Genomic DNA, 26807 nt, shown 5'->3' on the forward strand with positions numbered 1-26807 from the left:
TATCATTATAGTCTCCTCTGCTGTCTTCTCCCTTCATTAATAAAATGCACACTCAGAATATAATTGTCTAGTGCTGTCTTTGCTGGCTCTGAGTGAAGTCCTGTGTGGACAAGGGAGGTAGAGAAAGAACAAAACTAGGAGAAGACTTTTGACCCTTCGCTCTCACATTCCTTCATGCCTCCTCTCTCTGTGCCTGTGTACCCCAGCCCAACTGGACCTGCCAGGCACCAGCTTCCTGCAGGAGGGGAAAATGCACACTGAACTTGGAATACTGGTACTAAGCCTGTTGGCCAGAGTTGGCTCAGGGAGTAACATTCCCGAGGCCAAAGGAGAACCCAGCCTACATAAGTATAATAAGATGAGGGAGTACAGAAGTCAGGAAAGCCCACACAACCTAGAGGCAGAGACACCCAGCCAGTAACTGTGAAATGTTCCCAACTCAACCACAGAGAGTAATATCAGGAAAAGTTTGAATTCAAGGGACTTTGCACATTATCTGGATCCCTCTGTTTAACTGAAAATTATTAATGGGTCTTTGTTCCTCAAAACACATTTCAGTTTCATCTCTCTAGCCCAACTTTTGAATGATCAAAATATTGAAGCTTTCTTCAAATATTGTGCAAAAAGAAATCCCATTATTCCATGAAATAAAGAATCTAAGGCCAGTGACATCATAAGATTCAAGGACCAAGGTGATCCAGTGGAGAGGAGAGCAAGCTGAACCTACAGGCCAGGTGTCCTCTCACCCAGTTCCAAGTTCTCATAGTTGTATATACATTGGAGTTGCTGTTCAAGAAACTGGTAAAAAGTGAAATATGCTTGAGTATTTTACTGTAAAAGTCTTCTGCTTTCTGACCTATAGATATATCATTTCATGACTTCTGAGACAAAGAGTGCATGGTATGGTGTGTCTCCCAAAGGTTCATGCCCGTTTGCCTTCCCCAAAGACTCATGTGCTGAAAGTTGGTCCACAGTATGGTGGTATTTGGAAGGTAGTAAGGCCTTTAAGAGGTGAAGACTAGTGGAAGGTTGTTAGGTTACTGGGGTCTCCATCCTTGGACAGGATTGATACTGATCTTGTGGAGTGGACTAGTGACTAGTTCAGAGGGCAATCAGTTATAATGCAAGTTTAGCGCTCTCTCTCTCTCTCTCTCTCTCTCTCTCTCTCTCTCTCTCTCTCTCTCTCTCTCTCTCTTTCTCTCTCTCCTGTCTTGCCTTGTCATGTGATCTCCCCTGCACTTGTTCCCACCAGAGCAAAGCAGATGCTGGTACCATAGTCTTGAACTTCCAGAATTGCAAGTTAAATAAACATCTTTTATTTATAAAGTACTTGGCCTTAGATATTTTGTTATAGCAACAAAAAATGGACAAATACAAGGAATCAAATTCAAAATATATCAAAAGTAAAGACATGAAAAGGGTCAGAGAGATTTTCTTCTGTGATAATGTTATTAACAACCACCCTACCAAGTAAACGTAGCATTGGGGGTTGGGGGACCACTTAGACATGCCAGATCCTCTGTTAAGTATTTTTTTATGCATTCCATTCACCAATCTCCTAAACATCCCAGGAGAAAATGACCGTTAGTGCCCCCATTTTCCAATGAAGCAATTAAATAATAGAAAGAAAAGGTAACTCTCTTCATGTCACTCCATTAGTAAAGCACTGAGCAGGGATTCAAACCAGACCTGGATGGCTCTCAGGCTTTCTGCTCCATCTCAGTTCTGATTCAACCCCTGGATCCTTTCCCTCAGTCCTGTGGTGGAGGTAGACTCCAAACTCCTGAAACCACTGGGAGACAGGTGTCCATTGAATATATAACCAGTATTCTTATAGGCACTGACAGTAACAGAACCAACAGAGCAAGCAAGACCTCTGCTCTCTCGGTGGAGCCTGGTAGCACTGAAAAACAGACCAAAAAAAACCACAACATGAAAATTAGAAAATTACACACTCTGTGAGAAGGTGATAAGTTTAAATGGAATGGGGGAAAAGGGCAGGAAAGAAGAGAGGAGAAATGCTGGAGCAGTCTAATTTTAAATAGGGTGTTCAGGGAAGGCACACCTAGAAACTGACATTGGAACAAAGACTTGAAAAGGTTAGGGAGCATGTGCATGGTGTAGAAGCTGTTCAAGGAAAAGTTCTCCCCTCCCAGGCATAGAAGACCCTAATTTCTCAGAAACTCAACATTTATTTCTTTATAAAGAAATACAGGATGTGTGATAGTGACTGGCACAGAGTAGGTATTCACCATATGCTAATTTCCTTGCCTCCTAACAAGGAAGGGTTTTCTTTCTAGGAAGAATATTTTAAAAGAGTTCAGAAATTTGGGTCATTGAAGGACTGGAATAGAGATGAAACTGAAAGGGGCTTTGAGGAACAAAGTCTCATTAATAATTCTCAGTTAAGCAGAAGGACCCAGCCCTGTCACAAAGATCAAATTAAAGATGCTGCCTTTCCTTCTGTAATGGAAGGGACATCATATGCTTAAGGCCTGATCCTCCATATCTCAGAATGTGACCTTATTTAAAAATAAGGTCATTACAGATGTAATTATGTAAGATGAGGTCATACAGGAGTAGGATGGGCCCCTATCTAATATGCCTGGTGTCCTTTTAAAAGGGAAAAGTTGAACACAGAGACAAATACACAGGGAGAATGACACATGAAGATGGAATAAGAGGTAGGGTAATAGAGCAAAAGACAAGGAACACCAAACATTGCCAGTAAACCATCAGAGGGTAGGAGAGTGGCCTTAATAGAGTCTCACTCAGCAGGAACAACCCTAAGGACCCTTAAATCTTGGACTTTCAACCTCAAAATTTATTTTGTGGAAGCCCAGTTTGCAGTACTTTGTTATGGCCACTCTAACAAACTAAAGCAGCTCCAGGTCTATCATTTCTGATTTCTCATGATGGCTGTTATTAGATTTAGAAAGAGGGGTATGGAATAAAAAAGGAAAAAATTAAGCATACTTGAGAACCAAATCTTGAAAAGAACTTCAGGTGCTGATTCTAGCACTTGGAACTGATTAGAAGCAAATAGTTCAGAAACCTATCAAATGTTAATGAAACTGAGTACCAAAGAAGCTACAAGACCTGTGAGTTAAAAGCCCCTACCAGTAGAAAGCACACTCCCTGAGGCTGTCCTCAGATGTGAGCACAGAAGGGTACAGAAAAGGATGAGTCTCCAGAGGGTAGGGCAGGAACTCTGGAGAACAATGCACAAGAACTTTTCTCTCCAAGAACAGAAACAGGGTCCAAGTAGGGAACAGTCCCATGGCCAGATAGAGCATTTTCACATGGCCTGCCCAACCTGATGTCGTCCCTTCCATGGGTGCTGTGTGCCTCCAATTGACACTGTCCAAAGTTATCTTGTCCTCTCTTTCATCACTTGTATCCTGAGGGTAGGTAATTGCCTTTCTGCTTCATAGGTTGCCATAGGAATGCTTGAGAGAATACATCCTGGAGGCCAGGGTGTGTGAGGGTGTTTTGCATGGGGAGGAGAGCACAGGCAGGTACTCAGTGTCTGAGAGGGCCACCTGTGGCAGTTTGCCAGCTGTTCTGGGCATCCAGGTTTCTGTTTTCCTCCCCTTTTTGAACACATGTAAGATTATATGGTAGTCTTCCCTCATCTGCAGTTTTGCTTTCTGCAGTTTCTGTTAGCTGTGGTCAACTGCCATCTGAAAATAGTAAACAGAAAATTCCAGCAGTAAACAATTCACAAGTTTTAAGTAATTTCTATTAGAGGATATTGTTAAAATTGTTATCTTATTAGCAGGTTTTGTTCATTTCTTCCTGCACCTAGTTTACAAATTAAACCTATATGTATGTATGTATAGGAAAAACACATAGTGTGTTTAGTGTTTGTTGCTTATCTATGATTTCAGGCATCTGTAGGCTATCTTGGATCTTATCCTTCATGGATAAGGGTGGACTTCTGTATTTCTTAGTCTCTCTCAAGGTTAGATTTCTCACTTAGGTGAGCTGTCCCCCATAGAACATGGGTGAAATGGATATGCTCTTTTCCTAGGCCAAAGCTTCTAAGAAGCCTCTGTGCCCCTCCCAGCTCTCAGGCCTTCCTCCATCTTCAGGAAGAGACAGCAGAGACTTAGGAGATCACAGAACCGAAGGATGAAAGATCTTGAGTTCTTGAATCATTGTGGGATGGAACGCCATCTGCTGATCAGAAATTCTGTTTTGGACTTACATGAGCAAGAAATAAACTTCAATTGTACCAAGCCCCTGACCTTTCAAAGCAGCAAGGGTTACCTTACATGCAGCAGCTCATTCCATGCAGGAGCAGAAGCTCCTCTCTCAAGAGACATCTTGGTGTCCTGAGCTAAGCCCAAGAGTAAAGTTATTTCTAGAATCAGCTCTATCAAAAACCATCTTCTTGTCCAGAACAAGACAGAGGACATCCTGTTTTCACACCTGCATGCCTTTGGCACCCAGCAGTGTGGCCTTAAGGGCTGAGTGAGGTGTTCCAGGCAGCATCTCCACTACAGAGAATTGCCTGCCTTGATTGTTAGGTGTCTTGGGCTATTATGTAGAATTTTTTTCTGAGGACAAAGAAACCTGGAAGCCCCTGCTCCAAGGGCATCCCTGAGGATCTTTGTCTTGGCCCGAGGGACTCAACACTTCCAAGTTCCCCCGCTGATGAACCTCAGAGTCAGAATGCAGACCTGACTCCCTGAAAGTCAGATTTGAGCAGTCCTCAACCTGTCCTCATAGCCACTTTTGAGGAGCACAGGATCATTGAGCAATGGAGCAAGAAAAACATAAAAACAGAGGGCCTCACGTGGGACAGACACTCTCCATTTAATTCTCTAAATTTACCCAACAGGCAGTATTTTCCCTTCCATACACATAACAAACCTGAGGCTCAGAGAGTGACCTAGCATGCCGGAGGTCACACTGCTAGGTTACACAGCCAGAACTGCAACACGCATCTGCTTGACTGCAAAGCCTCTGACACCAACCCAGTGTCGCATCCACATGCTCTCTGTGTGGCCAACTGAAGGGACCTGGTGTCTTCTCTCTGCCCCTCTGTTCCTCACCACACTGTCCATGACCACCAAGCCAGGAGAAGCCCCTTCCTCACCTGGGAGGTGGCACAAAGGTAGGGAGGATCTTCTGTGTCAGGGGACAGGCTGTTTTTCCAGAGTTCCTTTCTCCTATCAGTGTGAAGGTGACATGTAGATTCTTCTGCCTTCAGAGCAATGCTTGACTGCTCTTCACAAATATCTTAAATATTCACTGTGATTTAATGTAAATGTGCCTATTTCTATACCTGTTAGGACACCATTTCGAACATTATCCAAGGAACCTGGATAAACCACCTCTCTACTATTTCCTCCTCCCCTTCTTCCCTTCCTTCCTTTACTGTTTTATTTCGTTTTGTTACCCTAAATCCCTTCTGCTACCAGTCCATCCAAGTGCTAAGGCATGCTAAACTAATACTGGTAAATTCCTTGGATAAAGAAATGAAATATCATTTTGTCATTAAATACAAATTATTTTATTATCTTCTATTTGACATTACCCACGAGCAAGTGCAAATCAAAATTTAACTGAGAATGGGAATGTTCAGTTTTAACAATGACAGCTTATGGAACACAAAGACATGCAGGTCATGTGAAGGTCATAGCCATGGGATACATGGGGCAGCTGTCAGTATCCCCACTTAACTGATAAGAAAATTGAATCTCAAACATATTATGTGAATTTCTTGAGGAGTATGAGGTAGCCAGGGAATGGGAGCATTTCCTGAGGACCTGTTCGCTTAAAGATTGAGAAACTCTTCACCCTTCCACCTCCTCCACTCTTCACCACCTGTAAACATGCAGGTCCAGCCCAACAGCTGATCTAGGAAGATCAAAAAAAGTTTTAGCAGCACAAACCTCCAGCATATTACTCATTTGAATGGCAGTGCATAACATGAGGATGAATTTCAGAGTTGGAACCAAAGATTGAACTTAGAAGTGGGCTTGTGCTGGAATATTAATGTCAGAGGTGGGAATGGAAAGGACGAGGGAGAGAAAGCCAGAGAGGGAAAGAGAGCTGTCTACTTCTGTCAGGCGGGAGCTCCAGAGCAATAGAGATATACTGGGAGTTCAATTTCTGTTTGCCTGAGCCAGGGAGAAAATCTAATTAAATATGGTGTCTGAGTTTGGAGAAGCCGGGATGGGGCTGGAATATAAAGTGTGGCAGCTACCCATAGATCAGAGGGCAATATTAATAAACCCACAGAAAGGGACAGCAGGATCCGCCAGTAGTATTGATAAAATGCAAAGCAAAGACAAAGCAGGCTGGGAATATTGCATGATAATGCTGATAAAAGCGCACTAGGGACGCCTCCCCCACCACCCCACCAAGGCTGGGACTGCTGCCTGAGGAGGTTGGAGGTTGGCTGCTATTTCCTTTTTCTCTTCCTCCTTCTCCTCTTCACCCTGACTCTGTTCTCACTTCTGCTTCCCACAAGCATGTGAACTCAGCATCAGTGAGCTTTCCTGAGAACAACTGAAGCCAGGACGGGCTACAAAGAATGAACAAGAGGAATAAATGAGTCTCCATTTCGGCAGAGAACATTTGGCAAAGGAAGAAATAATAAAGGCTACAGAACTCCTGTCTCTGCAAACTTCAAGAAAAGGCTGGCTGCACATTTGATTCACATAGAGTAGTTGTTGTGCTTAGAGTCTGTGGGCTGCCTATAAGTGACCGTACAGAAATGTCCTTTGCTAAGCTGCCCATGATGTGTTGGCAATTTGCAGTATTTTCCAGCCCTCTGACACTTTCAAAACTAAAGCAGGAGCCTTGAGGACTTTTCAGAAGTCCAGTTTTGCGAAAGCCTGGGACTCCTTGAAAGTCTAAGGGTAAAAAAAAATTAAAAAGTTTAAGGGTGTAGTTTTCAGGGTGAACCTGGGAATGAGTTACCACTCTTTCCTGGTTCCACTGGTTTCCTAAGAACTATACCCAAAAAGGGGTAGACTGGGGGCTTTTCCTGGCAGATGAGGACCCCCCACACCCTGTCTTTCTCAGTGGCCATCGTGCAAATTGAAGCAAGTCTCTAGGACCTTAGCTTTTGTCATCTGTAGTTAATGGCCATCAACTGGCATGTTATGATTTCACCTTCTTTTCCTAAGCTTTCTGTGTTATAACTGGCAAAGAGTATTTGTAGCATTTTTATTGTGCATTTCTGTGCAGCTTATAATGCTGTATCATTTTCCAAAGACTGTGTATGTGGCAGTAATAGTAGTCATTGCTCTAATCTTATATCAATCCAACTTTAAATCTTTTACCCTGAACTCCCCCATCCTACCTACACCTACACCTACACCTCTTCTTGGAAACTGAATTTAGATTTAGATGGTTTTCATTGAAAACTCATCTATTGCAATTGCTAGCTATATGTATTAACCACTCTGAATTCCCTGAACCTCAGTTTCCTTTTTCATTAAGTGAGAATAATAATCATTTCCACCACTCTGGATAGGGTATGAGGATTTGGTGAAGATTATCTACAAGAAAAGAGTTCTTCAAGTTCTGAGACTGGTTTCTGGCCACAAGCCTGGAGAAATGGAAATTTGTTCCACCATCAGGAGAGGGCCTAATTATTGGGATAACGGATTGTGTTTTGTTTGCATTGTGTGTCACAGCTTCTAGCAGCCCTTATCAAACATTTCATTTGATCTTGACAATCTCTTATGAGGTTTGGCAGCACTGTCCTCATTTTATAGATGAGAAAACTGTATCACAGACTGACAAGAGATCTTGTAAGACTCCAAGCTGATCATAGCATTCTGCTGTTTCCTTAAACTTTTACCTTAGGAAAAAGACCATCCAGAATCCTAATCAGAGCCCAAGGCCCACTGAACCTCAACCAGGACACCCTCACCAGGCTCTTCCTGGATTATTTGTCCTCACTCTCTCCACTAACTGTATCTCCTTGGACAAGGCACTTAACAGCACTCAACTCATCTGCAAGTTCCTGCCCACTAGGTCCCTTTGCTCACTCTGCTCAAGGTGCAAGAGCTGCTTCTTAGACAGGCCAAGCCCACTTATGCCTCAAAGCTTTAGCAGGTACTATTTCCTGTGCCTGGAACACCTTTCTCTAACTAACCTGTGATTCACTTCTCACCTCCTTTGAGTTCACCCCCAAATGTTACCTCCCTAGCAAAACTCTTAGTGATCACACCATCTAAAACAGCAACCCCAAACCACTGTCTGTCAATTTTCTGCTTTACTTTCTTTCAAAGCATATATCATCACTGGTCTTCTAACTATAATTTATCTATCATTTATCTACCTCTCTATCATCTATCTATTATCTGCCTGTCAATCTATCCACCTTTCATCTATTTATCATTCTGTCATCTCTCCTCTGTCTGTAAATGTGCTTATTGGGTACCCCTGCCATCCCCAAAATGTAAGAGCAGGTCCTTGCTTTTGCTGACTGCTATGACTTCAGAACCTATAAGAGTGTCTGGTAACTAACAAATGCTCAGAACATTGCAGCAGTGAATACTCCTGTTATTCCACTTCATTCTTACAATAATTTTAACCACCAAGAGGAGGTATACCTAATGACTAGATATACAAGTTAAGAGCCAGACAATAAAAGCAGAAATCTCCTCCCTTGATAATCTGTAGGATCTTGCCCTAGTTCCTTGGATTCCCTGGATCTCAGCTCTACCATTTTATAAAGGTGCAGATAGCACCAACGACACAAGGTTGTTTTGGGGAGCAAGGGATGATGTAACTGAGCATGGAGTAAATGTTCAGTGGACATTACCTATTACCATTATTATAACTGTCATTATTGTCATGATCATTACCACAATCGTCATTGTTAGCTTTAACCCGGTGAATTAGACCTAACAAATACAATGCTAAAAATTAAAATTAAAAATACCCAGAGAGGTTAGTTGTCCCAAGAAACAAAAATGTGTCTCTTGCAGCTGAGACCAGAGCCCATCTACCTATCTCCTAGCCAAGATTCCTGCCATGATGATCCCTCTTTGCCACAGGTGGGTACAGACCATTCAAGTGGCATAGGGAGCAAATTCCTTCCCTTGCACCATCCCCCCCATAGCAGCCACAGCCTTTGCTATGGAAACTTCTCCTTCCCAAGCCTTGTAACAGATACTGTTTGTTGCCTCCTGTAGCCATTTCCCCTCGTCTTCATTGCCTCCAAATCTTATTTCTATTTTGATAACAATGTACCCAGTCCCCAGAATGAATCATCACTGCCCTAAGTCAGTCACAGAAACCTCACTCTCCCTTGACCACTACTGACCCACGAGATGGAAAGGGACCCTGCTGAAGCAGGGAACACTTCCTTTAAGAAACAAGAGAGAGCCACCCCAAGAGAAAATTCTTTTGCACCTCCCTTTGTGTCTCCACTTGGGATGCTGTTGTGTGCTGACATGGTGCTTTGGACTGTGGTCGCCATCTTGCAACCACAGGCTGATCACATAAGGAAATAGGGTAGGTAGGTGAGCTGAATATGCAGGGGGAGGGACAGAGAGAAGCCAGCCCTGAAGCTGTCTTCTCTGGGCAGCTAGCCTAATCCTGGAAGCTGTGGTGTGAGAGGATTATACGGCTTGATTGTTCAGCCAATGCTAGTCTTATGTTCTATCACTTGCTACCAAAAGCGTTCTGATACCACTCACCCCATCCTTTTTCTGGCTTCAGCCCTTTATGGTTTATCTGGTTTTCTGTCTATTGCTTGTAATGTCAGTCTGCACTGGCACATCTGAAACAGGCATGGAGCCTATTTTCTTGATGTGCACAATTCCCAGCAATGGTGTGCTAAAGCCAAACTCTCCTTCACCAGCTTTCTTCAGCATCTTCCCAGAAGAAAAAGACCCTAAGCTTCAGTCATCTCATTCATCATGTTCACTTACCCTGGTGTCCAGCCGAGACCCTCCCCAGCAGAGTTCACACATTCACTTGTGACCTGCCATGTGACAAGAACTGAGCAGTTCACTGGAAAGACAGCTGTGAACAAAATACACAGGGTCCTTACTTTCATGGTAGGCACTTTATGTTGTACTTTACAGTTCTCCATCTTTCAATCACACTGTTAAGATAGGGCAGAAATCAACAGTTCAATAGTTCATTGGAGATATATAATTTTAAATGAGTCTCAGAGAAATTAAGTCACTTGCCCTTAATCACATCTAAGAAGGAACCGAGTTAGGATCTCAGGCTTGATTTTCTTTCTGCCATATGAAAACCCAAATTCTGAATAAATACAATTCAAGTCTACTGTAATACAAAGAGGACTTCTATGGTCAAAGACATCCTGTAGAAACGAAAGATACTATGTTCCCCTGTAGCCACTAACTTCATGTCATTTTAGCACCAAGAACAATTTAACATCAAGGTCCTGGCCAGGCCCACTAAGCAGAAGGGAGCAAAAACACTGCCAACACTGTAACATGCCTCCTGTTTTCAACCCTACCCAACAACTTAGCCAGGACCAACTCTGGGTTGGGGGCACTTCAACAGTCCCATGTCCCAGAAAGGTAAGCTGACACTCTAGCTATACAGAATGACTTGCCTTTTCTCTTTGGAGAAAAGAAGTACAAGAAGTGGGCTTACAGAAGTCCAGTGACTGAACCACAGTCTCACAGCAGCGTGGACCTGGCTGGGCTGCCTCCTTCCACTTCCTCCATGCAGCTCACCAGGGCGTTGACCTTGAGAAGAAAGCTGGAAGGGTGCAAACTCAAAGAGCGGCACTCTTTTTACTTCTTTCACTTCATGAGCATTATTCGTTCCCCAGGATAGTGAAATGTGAGCATGTATACGCACATTCACACACACCCTTTTGCCCATGTTTCTGCAATATGAATGGTGATAATTCTCCTGATACCACCCAGGGAAAGGCCACACCCACGGTGGTGGGGTGGTCTTCCTCTGTTGGAAACAGAGCCAACTCTCTCCTGGAAGAACTCAGAAAAAGCCTTAGATGGGATGGATTCAAAGTGAGGAAGCCAGAATGGGAAGGGATATAGTAATGGGCTCAAGCTCAATAGGTTTTCTCTATAACTTATTTCTCTCAGTTTCTCTCTTTTGTTAACCCTCTTGGACCACAGCTGAGCAGGATACCTGGAGGGAGTCTCAGGTTTAACTTGCCAAAAATGTCCCTAAAGACCAGGTAAAGGGCAGTAAAAGAAGCAGAATATCCTGCTGCTGACTGTGGAGTTGCAAATTGTTTAAGAGAAACCACATATTCATCTCTGTGAGTCCCAATTGTAGCCTGAGGACAGCTGTTTCAGTATCGCCCTGAGGGCACTAATAAAATAAATGCAAGTTCCTGGGCCCCACCCCAAACCTATCAGTCAATATGAACCAGGGTGGCACCCAGTGATCTGTATTTTTAATAAATACCTTTGTGGCAGGGTACTTAATGAAGAGTCACTTTACCCCAGGCTCTGATGAAGTGACACATGACTTAGGTCCCAAAAGGAGGCTCCTGAGTCCTGCAGTTGTGATTCACAGCAATGCTCCTTCCTTTGTCTATACCTGCCCTGCCTGACCCCCCATCTCCGCCCCTCTCACAGGCATCTTAGCTGGATCAGAAGCCTCAAGTGTTGGCAGGCAGGAATGTTTTGTCTGTGGAATGATCCAGTGAATTTACTTCGGTGGTAGTCAGCTCCAGAACCTGCTGCAGCCAGAGGGAGCATGCACTTGTCCCTCCAATAGAATAGAAGGCCAACTCTCCTCTGCTCCCTGCTGGAGTCACTTCTGTCTTGAGAGGGCAGAGGAGGAGCTCGCCCCACTGGAAGGATAACCACAGAGTCAGCTGTTGTGTCAGTGGGAGCATGCTGCTGCTTTGGGTATGGAGCGCTGGATGGAAAATGTCTGAACACTTAGTTTGGTATTGACCCCGACAGTTCGGTCACCAAGAGAGCCCAACAGCTGGTATCATTGTGTCAACAGCACCATCTTCTGGCCACAAAGCACCATAGCACCTTCCTCCAGGTCCAGGGCCAGGGGAGTCTTTTCTCCCTGCACTCAGGCACTGTTCCCAGAGTGTGGGAAATCCTGGAGCCAGGCCCTCCCCAGGAGCACCTCTCTTCAGAGCCCAAAAAGCCAGGAACTCAAGGACAAAGAGGAACTGATCCCATCTTGGCTAAGCATGAATCTCTGTTGACAAACTCCCTTCCCACACTGGCTCCCAAATATACAGTGATTTTTTCCCCCCAGTGCTAGAGATTGTACTCAGGGTCTCATGCATACTAGGCATGAGACCAACCACTGAGTAACACCCCCAGTCTTAACACTAAATATTTTTCCTAGATATTTGTAGTTCCCCATTATCTTTACAGGCTTCCATAATCTTTCATATTACAGTATAAGTTCCTAGAGGGAACAGTGACTGGGTACTTCTTTATGGAGTGACTAGGTCACCAGTTCACATTGTAAAAGACTTTGGAGAGAGTTTATGAATGTGAGGAATAATAACCAGCAAATTGTCACTTCTAGAAAGCACTGTGCTTCCTCTGATGGTGCTTCCCTCTTCCTGATTTGAGTCATCATGGGTATTCCGTGCTGAGGCTTACCACATGTCAGGTGTGTGCTGCACACTCCACAAGGGTTATCTCACTTGATCCTAATGAGGACTCCAGAAAATTGATTCACAGAAAGATTAAGCAACCTGCTCAAGATCACACAGCCACCAAATGGAGAGCCAAGATTCCAGCCTGAGCAATTGAAAGCCGGAAACTCCCATCTTAGCAGTTATGCTATACTCTTCCCAGAAAAGCCCATGCAGGCACACTCAATGCTAGTAAGTGCATCCCTTTTGCTAAAATTATGCCATGTGCAGTCAATTCCTCATTGAGACTTCCAGCATTCTACCTATCAGATGGAAACTGCCATAACTCCCTTCTCCCTGTAATCACTTCTCACATATCTGTTCTTTCTGCATGACCCAGGTGGCCTCATTTGCCTGACCTGCAGGTTCACCCACAAAGAGGGAACTGAGAGAGTGAAGAAGGCCCTAGAACCAAAGTGAGCACTCGGAAACTAGTTAACAAAAACCCTGGACACCCAACTCAGACATGAGACCCGTGCAGTCACTCCCTTGTTCTACAAATTTTTATTGAGCACCTACCAAGTACCATGTAGGGGGAACTGAGAAAACAGCAGTAAACAACAAGGGTAGGTATGTGTACAAATATGTAACAACAAATCACACCACTATGTACAACTATAATGCACCAATTAAAATATGTGAGAAAAAAAAAGGGGCCCTCCCTGTTCCTCTGGGGATGTACATCCTAATGGTGGAGACAATTGGCAAATAAAGAAATGGGCAAATAATCATAGACAGTGGTTATGCCAAAAGGGCTGAAAAGAAAGTGGATAGTTTGCTCTCTGCTTTCTGATCATCTTGGGAGTTGCTTCCCTCTGCCACACTCTTTCACCAAGATGTCCTGCCTCACCTTAAGCCCTGAAGAATGGAGCCTGCTGTCCATAGACTGAGACCTCTGAAACCATAAATATGTCAGAGTGGAATTGTTGAATCAGTACCATATGTTCCAGTGAAAGGTGTTCTCTCAAAGAAAGAGGCTTAGCAGAGTGAAGAAGACTGAAAGATCAGCCTTAGACTATGAGCTGGTGAGAACACTCACAAATGTCCTCCTTTCTGAACTCTCAGAAAACTGGATGTGAACCTGTTTCTGCATAAAAAATAGCAACTGAGGATATTGTTTCCATGTCTAGTCAAAAATCTACATCCTCAAGAAGATTATCAGTCCCTATGGAATTCAGTGTCTCTACCTAGCCTCTGAGGAAACCTCACCACCTACAAGTGGGAATCTTTCTGGTTCCCTGGAAGAGGTGTGTGTTGCTCAACTGGGACTGTGCAAAGCCTTCTGGTTAATTGATATGATAGGAGCATGGGGAGATATAAGGAGTCAACTCCAGATGAAGAAAGCATCTTAGTAGGTAACTGAAAACCAAAGATAATGTTCCCAGCTGGTCTAGGGGTGAGGAGTGGAGCCAGGAGAAGAACAACACATCTCTGACCTCAACGGAGACCCAGCAGATGAATGTGAAAGAATGATCCTCACCACCTGGGTAATCCATGGTTGGAAAATGGGTAGTTAACTGTACTCACTCTTCGCTAAATAGCATGTTATAGCTACTCAATATCAACCATGACTGAGACCTGCTAGAGTTTGTAAACAGCCGGAAGAGCAATAAGAAAACTCTCCATTGCAGTTGTCTGTATATTCCTTATAAAAGTGATTGATCTCTGAGAAGAGGAGAGGGACAGGAAAAAAAGAGAAGAATGGTAAAATGAAACCTACCAGACTATCTATCCTATGTACATATATGAGTATACACAGTGAATTTTACCTTTATGTATATCTATAATGCACTGATTTGAAAATAAAAACTATAAGTAAATAGAAGAAAGGCCAGTAAAATAGAGGAAAGGGAACAGGAGAAGGAAGGGAAAAGGAGTGGGGACTGAATTGGAGCAAATTACATTCCATGCATGTATGATTGGATCAAAATGAACCCTGACATTATGCATAACTATAATGCACCAATAATATATTTTTAAAGTGAAGAAAAAAAAACAGAAAGTGGATGATTGGCTGCCACTAGGCTGTTTCCATAACTTGTCTATTATGATTGTACTGTTATATACATTGGAACACCTCCAATATAGTTTGTTGATTTTCGTTCTTCTGGATAAAGTAGGAGTAAAAAAGCTCATCAGATGGTGGTTCCATTTCTAGTCTTTTGAGGAGTCTGATAATGATTTCCATAGTGGTTGTACAGATTTGCAGTCCCACCAACAATGTGTGTGTTATATATACACAATGGAGGTCTGCTCAGCCATGTCATCTGCTGTAAATGGATGGAACAGGAGAACATCATGTTAAGTGAAGTAAACCAGACTAGAAAGTAAAAGATTGAATATTTTCTCTCATATATGGAAGCTAGAGAAGAAAAAAAGGAATACAAAAAGGGGATCTTATGAAAACAGAAGGGAAAACAGTAGAGTACAGGAAGGGAATGCAGATGGAGGGAGCAAGGAAAGGGAAATGAAGTCAATCAAATTATACCATGCACATGAACAAATGTATCCCAGTGAACCCCACTTTCATGTATAATTAAAATGTACTAATTTAAAAAAATAATATAAGGGAAAACAGTAAAGAAAAGGGACCAAGGAAAGGGAGGAAGGGGGTAAAAGCAAGTACTGGGGAATGAAATGGAGCAAATTTATGTGCATGTATGAATATGTCACAATGAACTATTATAATGCACTAAATTTTTTTTTTTTTTCTCAAAAAACAAAGTGACTGATTTGGAGCTCCTCCACAAACCAGTCCCTGCCTTTGTAGGCAGGGGGCAGGGAGTGGGGCTGTGGGCCTGCAGCCTGGGGTCCCCAGGGCGAAGCGTCCTCTTGTATACCATGCGCTCAGTTCCCAGTTCCGGCTGGCTGCCTCAAAGTTTCCCAACTCGCAAGAGCAGCTGCCGCTTTCTCTTGCCTTTGTTTTCCCCCCTCTCAGGATGGAAAATGAATTTCGAGCATCGCTGCGGAGGCTGCCAAGTAATTGGAAAACATGTCGAACAATGTGTCTGGTTGCTCCGCGGGGGCGCGGTGCCCCCCTTCTGGTGGTTTCCTTGTCGCTCCGGGAGAGGACTAAGCAGCACCCTCCCCAGGCCGTGAAGTCCCCAACACGCCCACGGAAGGAGAAGCTGCAGAAGCAGCTTGTGTGGCGAGAAGGGTGTCTCTTGGGGACGTATATAAAAGAGGACGATTTCAGAACCGCGGGGCGTGCTGCAAACAGAAGCAGAATCAGTCCTGGTGTGTGCACGCTACACCGTGGGAGCGCTGACCGCTGACCGATAAGTCACCAAAGGCGAATCTAGCCCAGCGGCCAGAGCGTGGACCTCCCACCGGCCTGCGCGACACCCTGATGTTAAGTCAGATCCCACAGGGGCTGGAACCAAGGTCCCTCTCTGCTCTCTCCACTCCTTCTCCATCTCCAGCACCATCGCCATCCATCTGCCACTTTTCCCGGGTGGAGCACCAACCTGGCAGCTCACAGGGTGCTCCTAACCCTTTGAGAGTATGGCCCATTTTTATATGCCGGTTTAGCCGGATGCCTAACCTCCTTCTCTGGGGATGAACCAGTGCCGCACCCCATCTAGCAATGATACCAAGGACACTGGCTGCGTCTTCTCTTTGAGAGTCCCCACAACATTTGGTGCAGTTTTTGAGAGCATCGTTTTAAGTCCCCCTTCCATCTCACTCCACCGTGACTCTCTCTGGAGGCTCCTGCTCATGGCTGATGTGAACAAATGGATCTCCACTTTTGCTCCCAGTCTAGGCTTTGCATAAGGTCTGTCTTGGGTGAGATATACCAAAAGGCCCGAGTTGAGCCTGGGTCCCTGTCTATCTAGAATTAACAAGGCCCCATGAGGAAGTGACACACACCTAGATGATAAAGACAAGCCAGTGCCCCTACCCCACTACCACCACAAGAAGTTCCGGGATACCTGTGCAAGCCTGGACCCTGCACACCTGCCCAGCCCCATCTCCTAGCCCTCCCCTCAGGGAGGGATCCATGACCCACAAAGCCTTTATTAGCTCTTTCAGCTCCATTTAACTACACAAATGGTTTGGTCACAGCTGACTGATCCCAAATTTGCCAGTGATTTTCTTTTAATTTACCGTGGCTCAGTCCCCCTGTAATACAGGTAAAGGAGGCATATTTGTTCCCAAACTCCCCTCCTGGGGTTAATCATGCACAGAACAAAACTCCATTTGAGCCACTTAATGATTTCATTTCCACCCTAAGTTTAAAGGCACTGTGGCTATAATACTAATGTAGGTCCCTCTCTCCCTGAACTCCAGATGTTTGTATATGCAAGAGAGTGGGAGCTTGTCATTTCCTTAACCATTCCCTATCAGGCCAGAGATAGTAATAGTAGGTCTCTTTCACTTTCTGCATGGGATGGGCCCCCTCTTTTCCTAGGCACATCTCCTCTTCCATAAGAAGCCATGTCTGTCTCATAGGATTATTTTTACACCCACCTGTAGGATCTGAAGTCACCTATAAGCCACTTCCCCTACCATATACTTCTCCCCAGCCTCCTTTGCATTTCAGACACTCAGAGCCAGGCCTATTTCCCTAAACATCTTCACACTTCCCCATAGGAGCATTTCCTATGCCTTGAGGGTCCCTCCTTTATCATCAGAGCCCGATAACACCTCCCAAACTCTGCTTAAACATCATCTCTGCTGGCAGTCAGTTGATTCTTTAACTCTCCAGCACAGCAAGTCAATCCCACCATCTATATTCTTTTGGCTCATTTTCACACAATATTTCCTTTTGGTTTGCATGGCAGCCCCTCCACCCTCTCTGAGTTCCCTAGTTCTCTGGCTATCCTACATTCTAGTACAGTACTAGGTATAAATGCTTGATGTGTTTTATTTGAATGAATAACCCCTATATCTTTTTATGTATCTGGATATGAATTGTATTCATAACTAAAATGAGATATGCAAAGGCAGTCCATCTGCTTAGGCTTACCAAATGGTGCTAAAATCTATACCAGGCCCTGCACAGGAGCTGACTCAGGAAAGACCAGGTCACCTTCAGAAAATGTGGTTTTTGCATGCAAATGGCGCCATCTGGCTGTTTGAGGCAAAACAGCACCTCAACCCAGGATAGTGAACAAAAGGCTTCATCCCTTGGGTCCTGAGATCAGTGTTCCCATCAGAACGCTGCTCCCTACCCTCTCTATCTCTCTCCTGCTGAGATCTAGGTGGAGACCTTCCTTAAAGAGTCAGGGCCCATCCATCCCAGCAGCTCTAGAACATGCAACTTCTCCACTTTGAACATTCTCCAAGCTCAAATCTCAATTTATACCTGCAGCCCGGTCTGGACTTGTGTCCACCCTCACCGGGTGCAGGACCCAAACTGAACTCCTTCCCCCAGCCTTGGTCTATCCTATCCAAAAGCAGCAGCCATTCCCCCCAGGACCCTTCTCCTCAATGTCCATGTAACACAGGGTGCCAAGTCACTGATCCTATCCCAAATCCACCCGCTTCTCACTTCCCCCTGTCCCAGCCCATACTAGCATCCCTTCTAATGTTCTAGGAGCATCCACATCGCCTTCAACACACAGTGCTGAAAATGGCCTGTCATCTCCCCTTCAAGGTTGTCAGCCACATGAATCTAGAGCCAGACCCTCAAGGCTTCCAGCATTGAATGAATGGATGGATGGGTGAATGGCAGGCATAAGTATCTGTGCCAACACCAGGACAGGTTGTTAAATAGCATGTCTCTTTATTAGCAGTTCAGCAAGAAGATTCCAGCGCTACCACTGTCAAAATGAAGGGCTCACCCACTGGAGTCTCTCTGCCCAGGTCTGGTCACCCTTCAGGTCAAGCAGGAGATGGACAGTCTTCTGACACAGGCTGCTCCTTGACCCTGAAAGCCTTCAACCTGGGAAGCAGACAGATGTTCAGGGAACCCATCATGCAGATGTGATGACTTCTTGTAAGCCTACTGTTTTCCATATTCACATTAGGAAAACTCACAAAAGAAAAGTGGCAGTGGTGTATCAGACTGCTGGGATTGAAGCCTGGCTCTTCTTCTTCCAACTTCAGAAGCCCCTAAGAGTTGCTGACTACCTGCTCCTCCCACCCTCCGCAGCACCTTTGATTTCTCCTCTCCATGAATATTAACAAATAATTGATGTACATTTATCCTGTGCTGGACACTCCCCTCAGGACAACCCTCTGGAGTAAACATTCCTATTGTAGATGAAGAAATTGAGGCACAGCAGCACCTGTCATGGTTCAAGTGGATTAGTCCCCACTGTCTGCTCCCCTAACTTGGTTTACCCTCTGCTTTCTGTGTAATGGTTGATTTTGGATCAAATGAGAAACCTTGACAAAGCACCTTATGCAAAAGCTGACATACAGGACGTGCTTGATAAATGCTAATATGACATCTCCATAGACTTCCTTAAGCACATAGAGGCTGGCTGTGGGTAAATCATGGCTTTAATCCCCACAACAACCAGTGCAGTATTTCAAACCAGAAGGGATGCTGTGACTGTTTCCAGCAAGGGTTCTGTGTTGGGATTGCCCTGACATTGACCTTCCACCTTCTGAAACCACATGAACAGTCACTTTTATGACAAGTGGTATTGAGCACAATTAAAGAGGCCATATGACCCAAAGTCACGTACAATATCCTTGATCCTAGGTCCAAAATCTATCTACTCTGTCTCTCTCCTGACTTTGATCCTGTGACTCAAAGTGAAATTAGTAGACCAGCATGAGGCATTACAGGAGCCCGAGCAGCACCTAACCCAGGAAATATTAGAAATGTAGAAATGCAGTCCCACCGAAACCTCAAATATGAGGTCCTGAGCCTGTGAAGGATGGAAAAACACTGGTCTCTGGCACCAGTTAAAAAGAGACAAGAGGCCAATCTGAAACTTAGTGGTAGGTCCTTCCAGAAAAAAAAAAATTTTTTTTGAACAAGTATCACTTTATTTAATTCCTCCTACTCCACAACATTCTCTGTTTGGGCATGCTGACTCCTGGTACCCCATACACACTTTTAAGTGATTTTGCTCTTTAAAAAGTCAACTGTAAAACAAACATCCAAGTTTCTTCTCTTTCTCTCATACACACACACATACACACACACACACACACACTATGAAATGATACAACATTCTTAACATCTCAGGAGTTTACTCTATACCTTATTCTTCCCTTTCCCAGATGTGACCATTATCCCAACTTTTGTGATAATCATGATTAATAGTTTTATCGTTTATATAATTTACATATGCTATCCACTAACAATATATCTTAATTTTCCCTGTCTTCAATTTGTATTTTATTTATTTATTTATTTATTTTTACAGACTTAAGAAAGTCTTTTGCAAGACCCTACAGCAGCTGCCTTCTCCCTGGACCACACTGCCTCCCAAGCGCATCCACTCCACCCACACACATACACACACCGATAGGGATAAGCTATGCCTTTATTATCAAGTTCCCCATCTCAGAACTCTTTCTCCATACCCAGGAATACCATCTGCTAAGCCCACTCCCTCACCTGCCTGCTCCCTTACCTGCTACTCTTAGCAGCTTGAGAAGGAAGATCGGAAGCTTACGTCCTGACATGAGTCAGTCCTAAGATGGGATATGCTGTAGGAGACAAAGGAGAAGAGTGGGGTGGAGGGGAGGCTGCTGGGTGGCAAAACCCAAAGCAAATGCCCAGACCACAGCACAGGGGTAGGGCCTGCCATGGGCAGGTTGTGGCCGGGCCGTCAACACCTGTAGACCTAGGAATGAAGTCCTAGGAAGAGGGTCACAGCCCAGAGTCCTGTGAGTTGGCAAGCACCAAACGGTAACCCTGGGAACTGCATGTCCCCACTCTTGATGTAAGAACAAACACCAAAAAGAACATAACTGAGTTTGGGCAGGAAATTCAGCAGTGACCCCACTCCAACTGCCCCAGGTGAGAAATACAAAACATCTGGTCTCATTGGCTTACCTTCGTCTCACCTGCTCTATTCGATCTTGTATGATGTCCTCCATCATCTCACTTGGCACTTGGAAGATACGGGTATGGCTGCAAAATGCAATTCAAACATGGGGATTCTGAGCTTCTTTTGAACTAGGCATAGTGATACTGCCAGAGTCAAGATTATAGGAACAATGCTCTTGCCCTGTTGCTATGAACTTGAAGCTGGCTCCTCACCCTTCTCATGTAAGGTTGTTTTGTTTTTGTTTAGTTCTGTTCTGTTTTGTTTTTAACTAAGCAAGTACTGGTGAGTCACCCAATAATGCTGAGCAGGTAACAAATTCTTCTAAAGAGAATTAAAAAAAAAAAAAAAGAAAGAAACAGAAAGCTTAATCTTTACTAAGGACAGCAAGCCAGTGGTCTTGTAAAAATCTCCTCTTTTGAATTCCCCTCTAGCTTCATTTTCAGCTCTTATGAACAGGATTATTCCATATATATACTATGATTTAGAGAAACTTCTAGAAAATTCTGTCACAAGGAAGCTGCAGGCACACACTTGCTATCATTTCTGTTTTATTTCACCAAGCTGTACTTGCCTTCACCTTTCTGGCCCACTTAGCACCCTTTCAGATTCCATATCCAGTTCTCCCTTCAGAAGCCTGTGCTCTGTCCACTGAGTACCCCACTTAAGTGCCCATCAAAACTGCCCTCCTTAGGTAATGCCCTATTCCTGGTGCTATGGGGTTTTGAAGGTGATAGCAGCATTGATACTGCCTCCACTGGGTCCTCTGCCCACAGGGAGGTAAAGATGTGATCCTGAATATGGATCCTACAAGGCAGAGACAGATCAGCACCCAGATGAGGAGATTAAGCCTAGGCCCTGGATTACACATGCGATACCATGGGTGCCCTGACTCTCCTGCTCCTTGAAGTTCTCACCCTAGCCCCTGTTTCTCCAGTAATGCCCAGTTCAAGAGCCAGTCCTTGGCAAAAGGCCTGCTAGGGACTTTTCCTAGAATCCCGGGCAGCAAAGCCCAGCATTTGACCTAGTTCCCCTATGCTGTGCTTGCAGATATACCTCATGACTTCCCTAACACTTTCTTTAACTTTCACACACCATATCCACCAGATCAGCTTTTAACACTCTGAAATTAATGACTGTGTCTTGTTCTCTTCTCTCCTCCAATGGGGTCAGCAAATATCGGTGGTGAGTACATGTCTATTAAACCATTTGTATGTGTGGGGAAACCGGAAGATGCTGTTGGTTTAAATTCTCCATTGAAAATCCAGAGTGAAAAACTCATATGTAGAAAATCTACTGATTCCTATATGCTTTTTCAAAAGCTTAAACCTAATTAAGCTATACAGAAAAGGTTTAAAAATATTGGAAGATAATTTGTATATTATCTAAGGAATACAACAGTATTCCATAGTGCAACTGCTATGGAAAACCTTGGATTACAATCAACAAGATTAATGTTTTAAGGAGTCCTGGCAGGTTTCTCATCCACAAATCTGCTTTCTGGAGTCTCAAATAACCATTAGTTATCCCTTCCTATTGTGCAGTTAGTGCACATTTAAATCCTCCTAAAATACAGATGCCACTGGAAAAGGTTAGCACATGTAAACCTGATATCCTAAAACAAAAATATATTTCTTGAGCAATATAGCCTTCCTGAGAGCAAAAGCAAAACCAAAGATTGGTACAGAAATGATTTGGGAGATGAGAGTACTCTTTAGTTTTCTGTAGACCAGTTTAAGCCCACAATCTACTGGGAAGGGATTTTGGGTTGTCCAAAGCTTCAGATACCAAATTCAGATACCAAAAAGGAAGTCAAATGCCTCTGTCCAAAGAAAGGGGCAGTTTCATGCCAGCTCTCTCTGCCCTAGTCTTAGCATCTTCACAGCCCAGAGAGGCTGGCCTGCAGAGAATAACGAAGCCACCATCATGTGGTTTTGTCACAGAATTGTAGCCTTGGGCGTTGGGAAACTACCACACACCTCAGTTGCAGAGGAGGGCTTTGGCTTTTGCATTTTAAGAGCTTATTTTTTTGCTCTTAAAGTACAGGCACTTCTGAACAATTCAAGTGCAAAAATGACAAAAATCTGCAATGTATTCAGAAGCATTTAGGAAATGGAGAGCAAGCCCAGTTTCCCAATCCCTCAAGTCATTTAAAAATATAGGAATGAGCTGGGCTTTCAAGATAGCAAAAATATTCCCTTAAGACCCCAAAGCAAGACTGAGTTATTTCTCAGCCAAAGGAGATGGCATCTCTAGAGAAGAGCAGCTGTGGGTTTGTGTTGGCCCAGGGGGTTCTGAGAGGAGTACTTGTGCTTTCTCACTGGCCCTCCCCACCCCCTTGCTCAGGGCAAATGGGATGCTTTACCTCCATCTTATGAACTGGATTCTTGTTCTCTCCTCCAGTACCTCTTGACTCTGGTTTGCTAGTAGATCAGATTTTGAAAGATGGTGCTTCACCTAGGAAAACCGGGCAGGGGTCCATGTGACTACTGTCCAGCATGGACCCTCATAGCTGGAGTGGGTTGAGCCCTGACCCAGCATCGCTCACAGTGGGCCACCCTGCCTCTCCCCACACCCTCAGTCCCAGGGCAATCATCTCAACCACAGTTACCACATCTCTGGTCACATGTACATCTTGCCCATGAGTAGGAGAGGAGTTGGTGAACATCTTCTCCTTTATGCCCCGGGAAGCCTCTTCTTCGGTCTGAGAGGAGAGTAATTTCCTTTTGAAAGTGTCATTCTCCTTTTTTTTTTTTTGTACCAGGGATCGAACTTAGGGATGCTTAACCACTGAGCCACATCCCCAGCCCTCTTTATGTTTGATTTTGAGATAGGATCTCACTAAGTTGCTTAGGGCCTCACTAAGTGGCTGAGGCTGACTTTGAATTCACGATCTCCCAAGCCTCTGGGATTACAGGTGTGCACCACCATGCCCTGTATCACTGGTTTTAATCCTGGGTCTTCCTCTTCTATTCCTTCCCCTTTTTCTTCTCCATCACATCACATATGACACACATCCATGCATACATACTCCATATCTCACAGTTCCTGCACTAAGCTCCATTGTTGCTACTGTCTTTGAAGGCCCAAGGAACTTCCCACGTCCCTGACCCTATCCCACAGTGTTCCTGAGACACAAAGCTGGTTTGTGTTGATGCTAACATGTCTTACCAAGACAAGCGTCTCAGTGTCCTTGTGGACATTGGGTGAATTGGACTCAATTCTAGGCAGGATGTTTCATAATGAACTTGAGTTTCCCATCTTATGGAGAGGGAAGTGCAGATTCCTGGTCCCACAAAACTCACTCTCTAGATCTTTGAATACCCAGGATCAGAGAAGAATCCTACTCACCTTTTTCAACCAATGCTCTACTACCGATACAGCCTCACTTGCCACAACCTCAATGTCCTGGAACAAATAGAAAATTGGATGATCTCAGAAAACCTAGAATCCAGCCCCACCTCATGTCTCTTATCCACACATAAATATTTTAATCTCTCTTTGAATTGCAGCAGGGATGCAGAGGGGAGAAGGTAAATGAGAAAAAATTTCGTATAGCTTCCACCAACACTACTTACCGAACTCATCCTTGGTGGGAAGCGGAGCCCTACGCCTTTCCGGGCGAGAATGTACACAATCCATGTTGTAATGATCATCTTTGAACTTATATTAGGCCACCTTCTTAGGTCCCTCCTTCCATTGAAGCTGCCTAAGAACCTCTATGGGACAGGGAGGTCATTGAAGGGAAATACCCACCTGATTGGCTGATCAATGATGATGTGACAATGACCTCCCTTAATCTCCAGGCTCAGAGTAGAGATGGAAAAGGGAGGCCAGGAAATTTCCACCTTAGTGATGGCCCTAGCTCAGAAGGGTGGTGGGGAATGAGAGGTAAGGTTAAACTATTGCTGATAAGAGCCAGAAAAGACACCAAGGGGAATTTACCCAAACCCTGGATAGAGAATCTCAGGGTCGGGCCTGCAGTGGTGGGTTGATTGATGACTGGTCATCTAGTCCTGAGCAATGCTCAAAAAGAGATTTGACAAATCAAAAAAATAAATCTGTGGCAAAATGACCTGAGACCTCTAGATAGTCATTCACAACAAGGTCAGAGGTATTCCCTGTTCTCTTTATGCATAGGAGTACAAAAAATTTATTGTCCACCCAGAATACACCAAAGATGAGGGAACAATTTTCTCACCAGGGATACTTGCTTTATTTTTTGTCTTCTTTGTTTACCCAAGTGATTTAAATCATTTTTAAAAAATAAAGCAAACAATCAGAAGTAGAGAATAAAAAGCGAAACCCCATTTCTTTGAAAGATATTTCCTGAGGACTTCAGTTCACCCTGGGTGGAAAAAGAGTAAAGTGAAAATGACAAGGAGATTTCCTGTTACTTGAGACGGGGGCAAAACCAGACCTGATGAGGGTTCAGATAGCTGCTTTACCCATCTAGACATTTTACCATGAATCAAAAGAAGCTCAGAATGCCCCAAAGGACCCTGAGCCATATGCAGCTGCTCTCAACAGCAGCTGAAGCTCAACTCAGTGAATCCTGAGATATTAGACTATTCTCAAGTTCTCAGAAACTAGGCCTATAATCCTGTCTCCCTACTAATTTGTTACATGTCCCTGACCTAATCTCTGGTCCTAGTTTCTTTTTTCTAAAATGAAAATAAAATGGGGTCTCTAGTTTCCATCTAGAAAACTTCGAAGTACAGTTGAAAACCTTTCTCTCTCTCCCCAATTTTCCCAGTACAGCCACTCTGTCTCCTCACTCTCACCAAATCACCTCAATTTTATATCTTCCATGTTTGGGGCAGAATAGAATAAACTGTGCTGAAAGTTAAGGAAACAAATGATCCCCCAAATCAGAAAGGTTTCTTTCACACGTTCAAAAGTGCCAGTGCAAGGCGGGCAACTCTTCAGAGCAACTGTGCGTGGTGACTCAGAGCTGCAGGAAGTTTCCATTCTGTGACTGCACGCCTTTCAGGATGTATCCTCTATTACCAAACAGGGGAAGAGAGCACAAGGAAGGGTCAAATCAGCTCTTCTGGGTTTCTACCCAGAGGCTGCTGGTACTTCAAGAAACGTTGGGCTAGTACTAGTCAGATGGCCCCAACATATCTCCAAAAGAGACTAAAAATTGTACGGTAAAAATGATTTGTCATTATATCTATGTCTGCTACCACCTCCTGAAAATTATGTGTCCATCCTATTGAAATGATTCCATGTTTTAATAGCAAAATATTATTGTGACTCAAAAATCAAAACTATGTGAAAAGGATAAATTCAGAGAAATTTCATCTTCTCCCCTAGACCTTCACCCTCATTCTAAATCACTTCAGAAATAAATTTTCATAGTTTCTAAGATATATATCCTGTGTTTTTATGTTATTGAAATGGAGCATACATAAATCTACTCTTGCTTTTTTATTACTATCATAAAATGCATTTAGTAAAATATCAAAATATATATATAACTCAAAAAAATTTTTTACACATACACCTATTTGACCACTTCCAGATCAAGATATGTATCTTTCTAACACACCAGCCGACTTCCAGGCCATACTCCCCCAAATGCATTTTTACCTCACTTGCTATAATTAAGTTCTGCCTAGAAAAATACAGTATGTATTCTTTTCTCTCCAGCTTCCTTCACTTAACATTATGTTTTTTCATGAAGCTGTAGTGTATCATTTCTGGATAATATTCTGTTCTATTATTGTAGTGTCAATTATCAAATTTATTATTAATATGCATTTGTATTATAGCTAGCTTGATACTTTTAAAAATAATGCCACTAGGTCTTGGGTTGTAGCTCAGTGGAAGAGTGCTTGCCTCTCCTGTGAGGCACTAGGTTCAATCTTTAGCACCACATAAAAATAAAATGAATAAAAAACTAAAGATATTTTGTCCATCTACGCTGAAAACATTTTTAAAACTAGTACTACTATAACATTCTTTACTTGAGTATTTTTTTAATATTTCTGTATTTTTTATTTTTACAGACTGCATTTTGATTCATTGTATTTGACATACAACTAAATCTTTCAAGGATATACCAGAGATTGGAATTGCTTGTAATAGATTTCACAGATATTCAACATTAGTGTATACCAAAAAGTAATGCCAAGTGTTTGCACCAATCTACTGCCCATTAGCAATGTGTGAAAGTAAAAATTGCTCCGAATTTGTGTCAACTCTTGGTATTGCCACCTCTCTAAATTCAGCCAACCTGG

General features: G+C 43.6%; 1 protein-coding gene across 1 annotated transcript; it reads right to left on the reverse strand.

The window, feature by feature from the left end:
- Positions 1–18416: 18416 nt before the first annotated feature.
- Positions 18417–24218, reverse strand: Spata19 (spermatogenesis associated 19). The gene is made up of 7 exons (XM_047515823.1): positions 24141–24218; positions 23914–23970; positions 23174–23266; positions 22928–23019; positions 20571–20648; positions 20146–20221; positions 18417–18494 (listed from the first exon to the last, which is right to left on the reverse strand). Exons 1-6 carry the CDS (start codon positions 24216–24218, stop codon positions 20155–20157), a joined length of 465 nt encoding a protein of 154 aa, XP_047371779.1. The 3' UTR covers positions 18417–18494; positions 20146–20154.
- Positions 24219–26807: the final 2589 nt, after the last annotated feature.

This window comes from Sciurus carolinensis, chromosome 11 (assembly GCF_902686445.1).
Source record: "Sciurus carolinensis chromosome 11, mSciCar1.2, whole genome shotgun sequence".
NCBI classification, from domain to species: Eukaryota; Metazoa; Chordata; class Mammalia; order Rodentia; family Sciuridae; genus Sciurus; species Sciurus carolinensis.

What these genes read in the sequence shown, in the direction of transcription:
- Spata19 (XM_047515823.1), bottom strand. Translation starts at nt 24,218, where the DNA reads ATGATCATTACAACATGGATTGTGTACATTCTCGCCCGGAAAGGCGTA. An exon ending in TCCCACCAAGGATGAGTTCG is followed by an intron (nt 23,971 to 24,140) that starts GTAAGTAGTGTT and finishes TATTTGTTCCAG; the next exon opens with GACATTGAGGTTGTGGCAAG. An exon ending in ATCCAGTTCATAAGATGGAG is followed by an intron (nt 20,649 to 22,927) that starts GTAAAGCATCCC and finishes TGCATTTTGCAG; the next exon opens with CCATACCCGTATCTTCCAAG.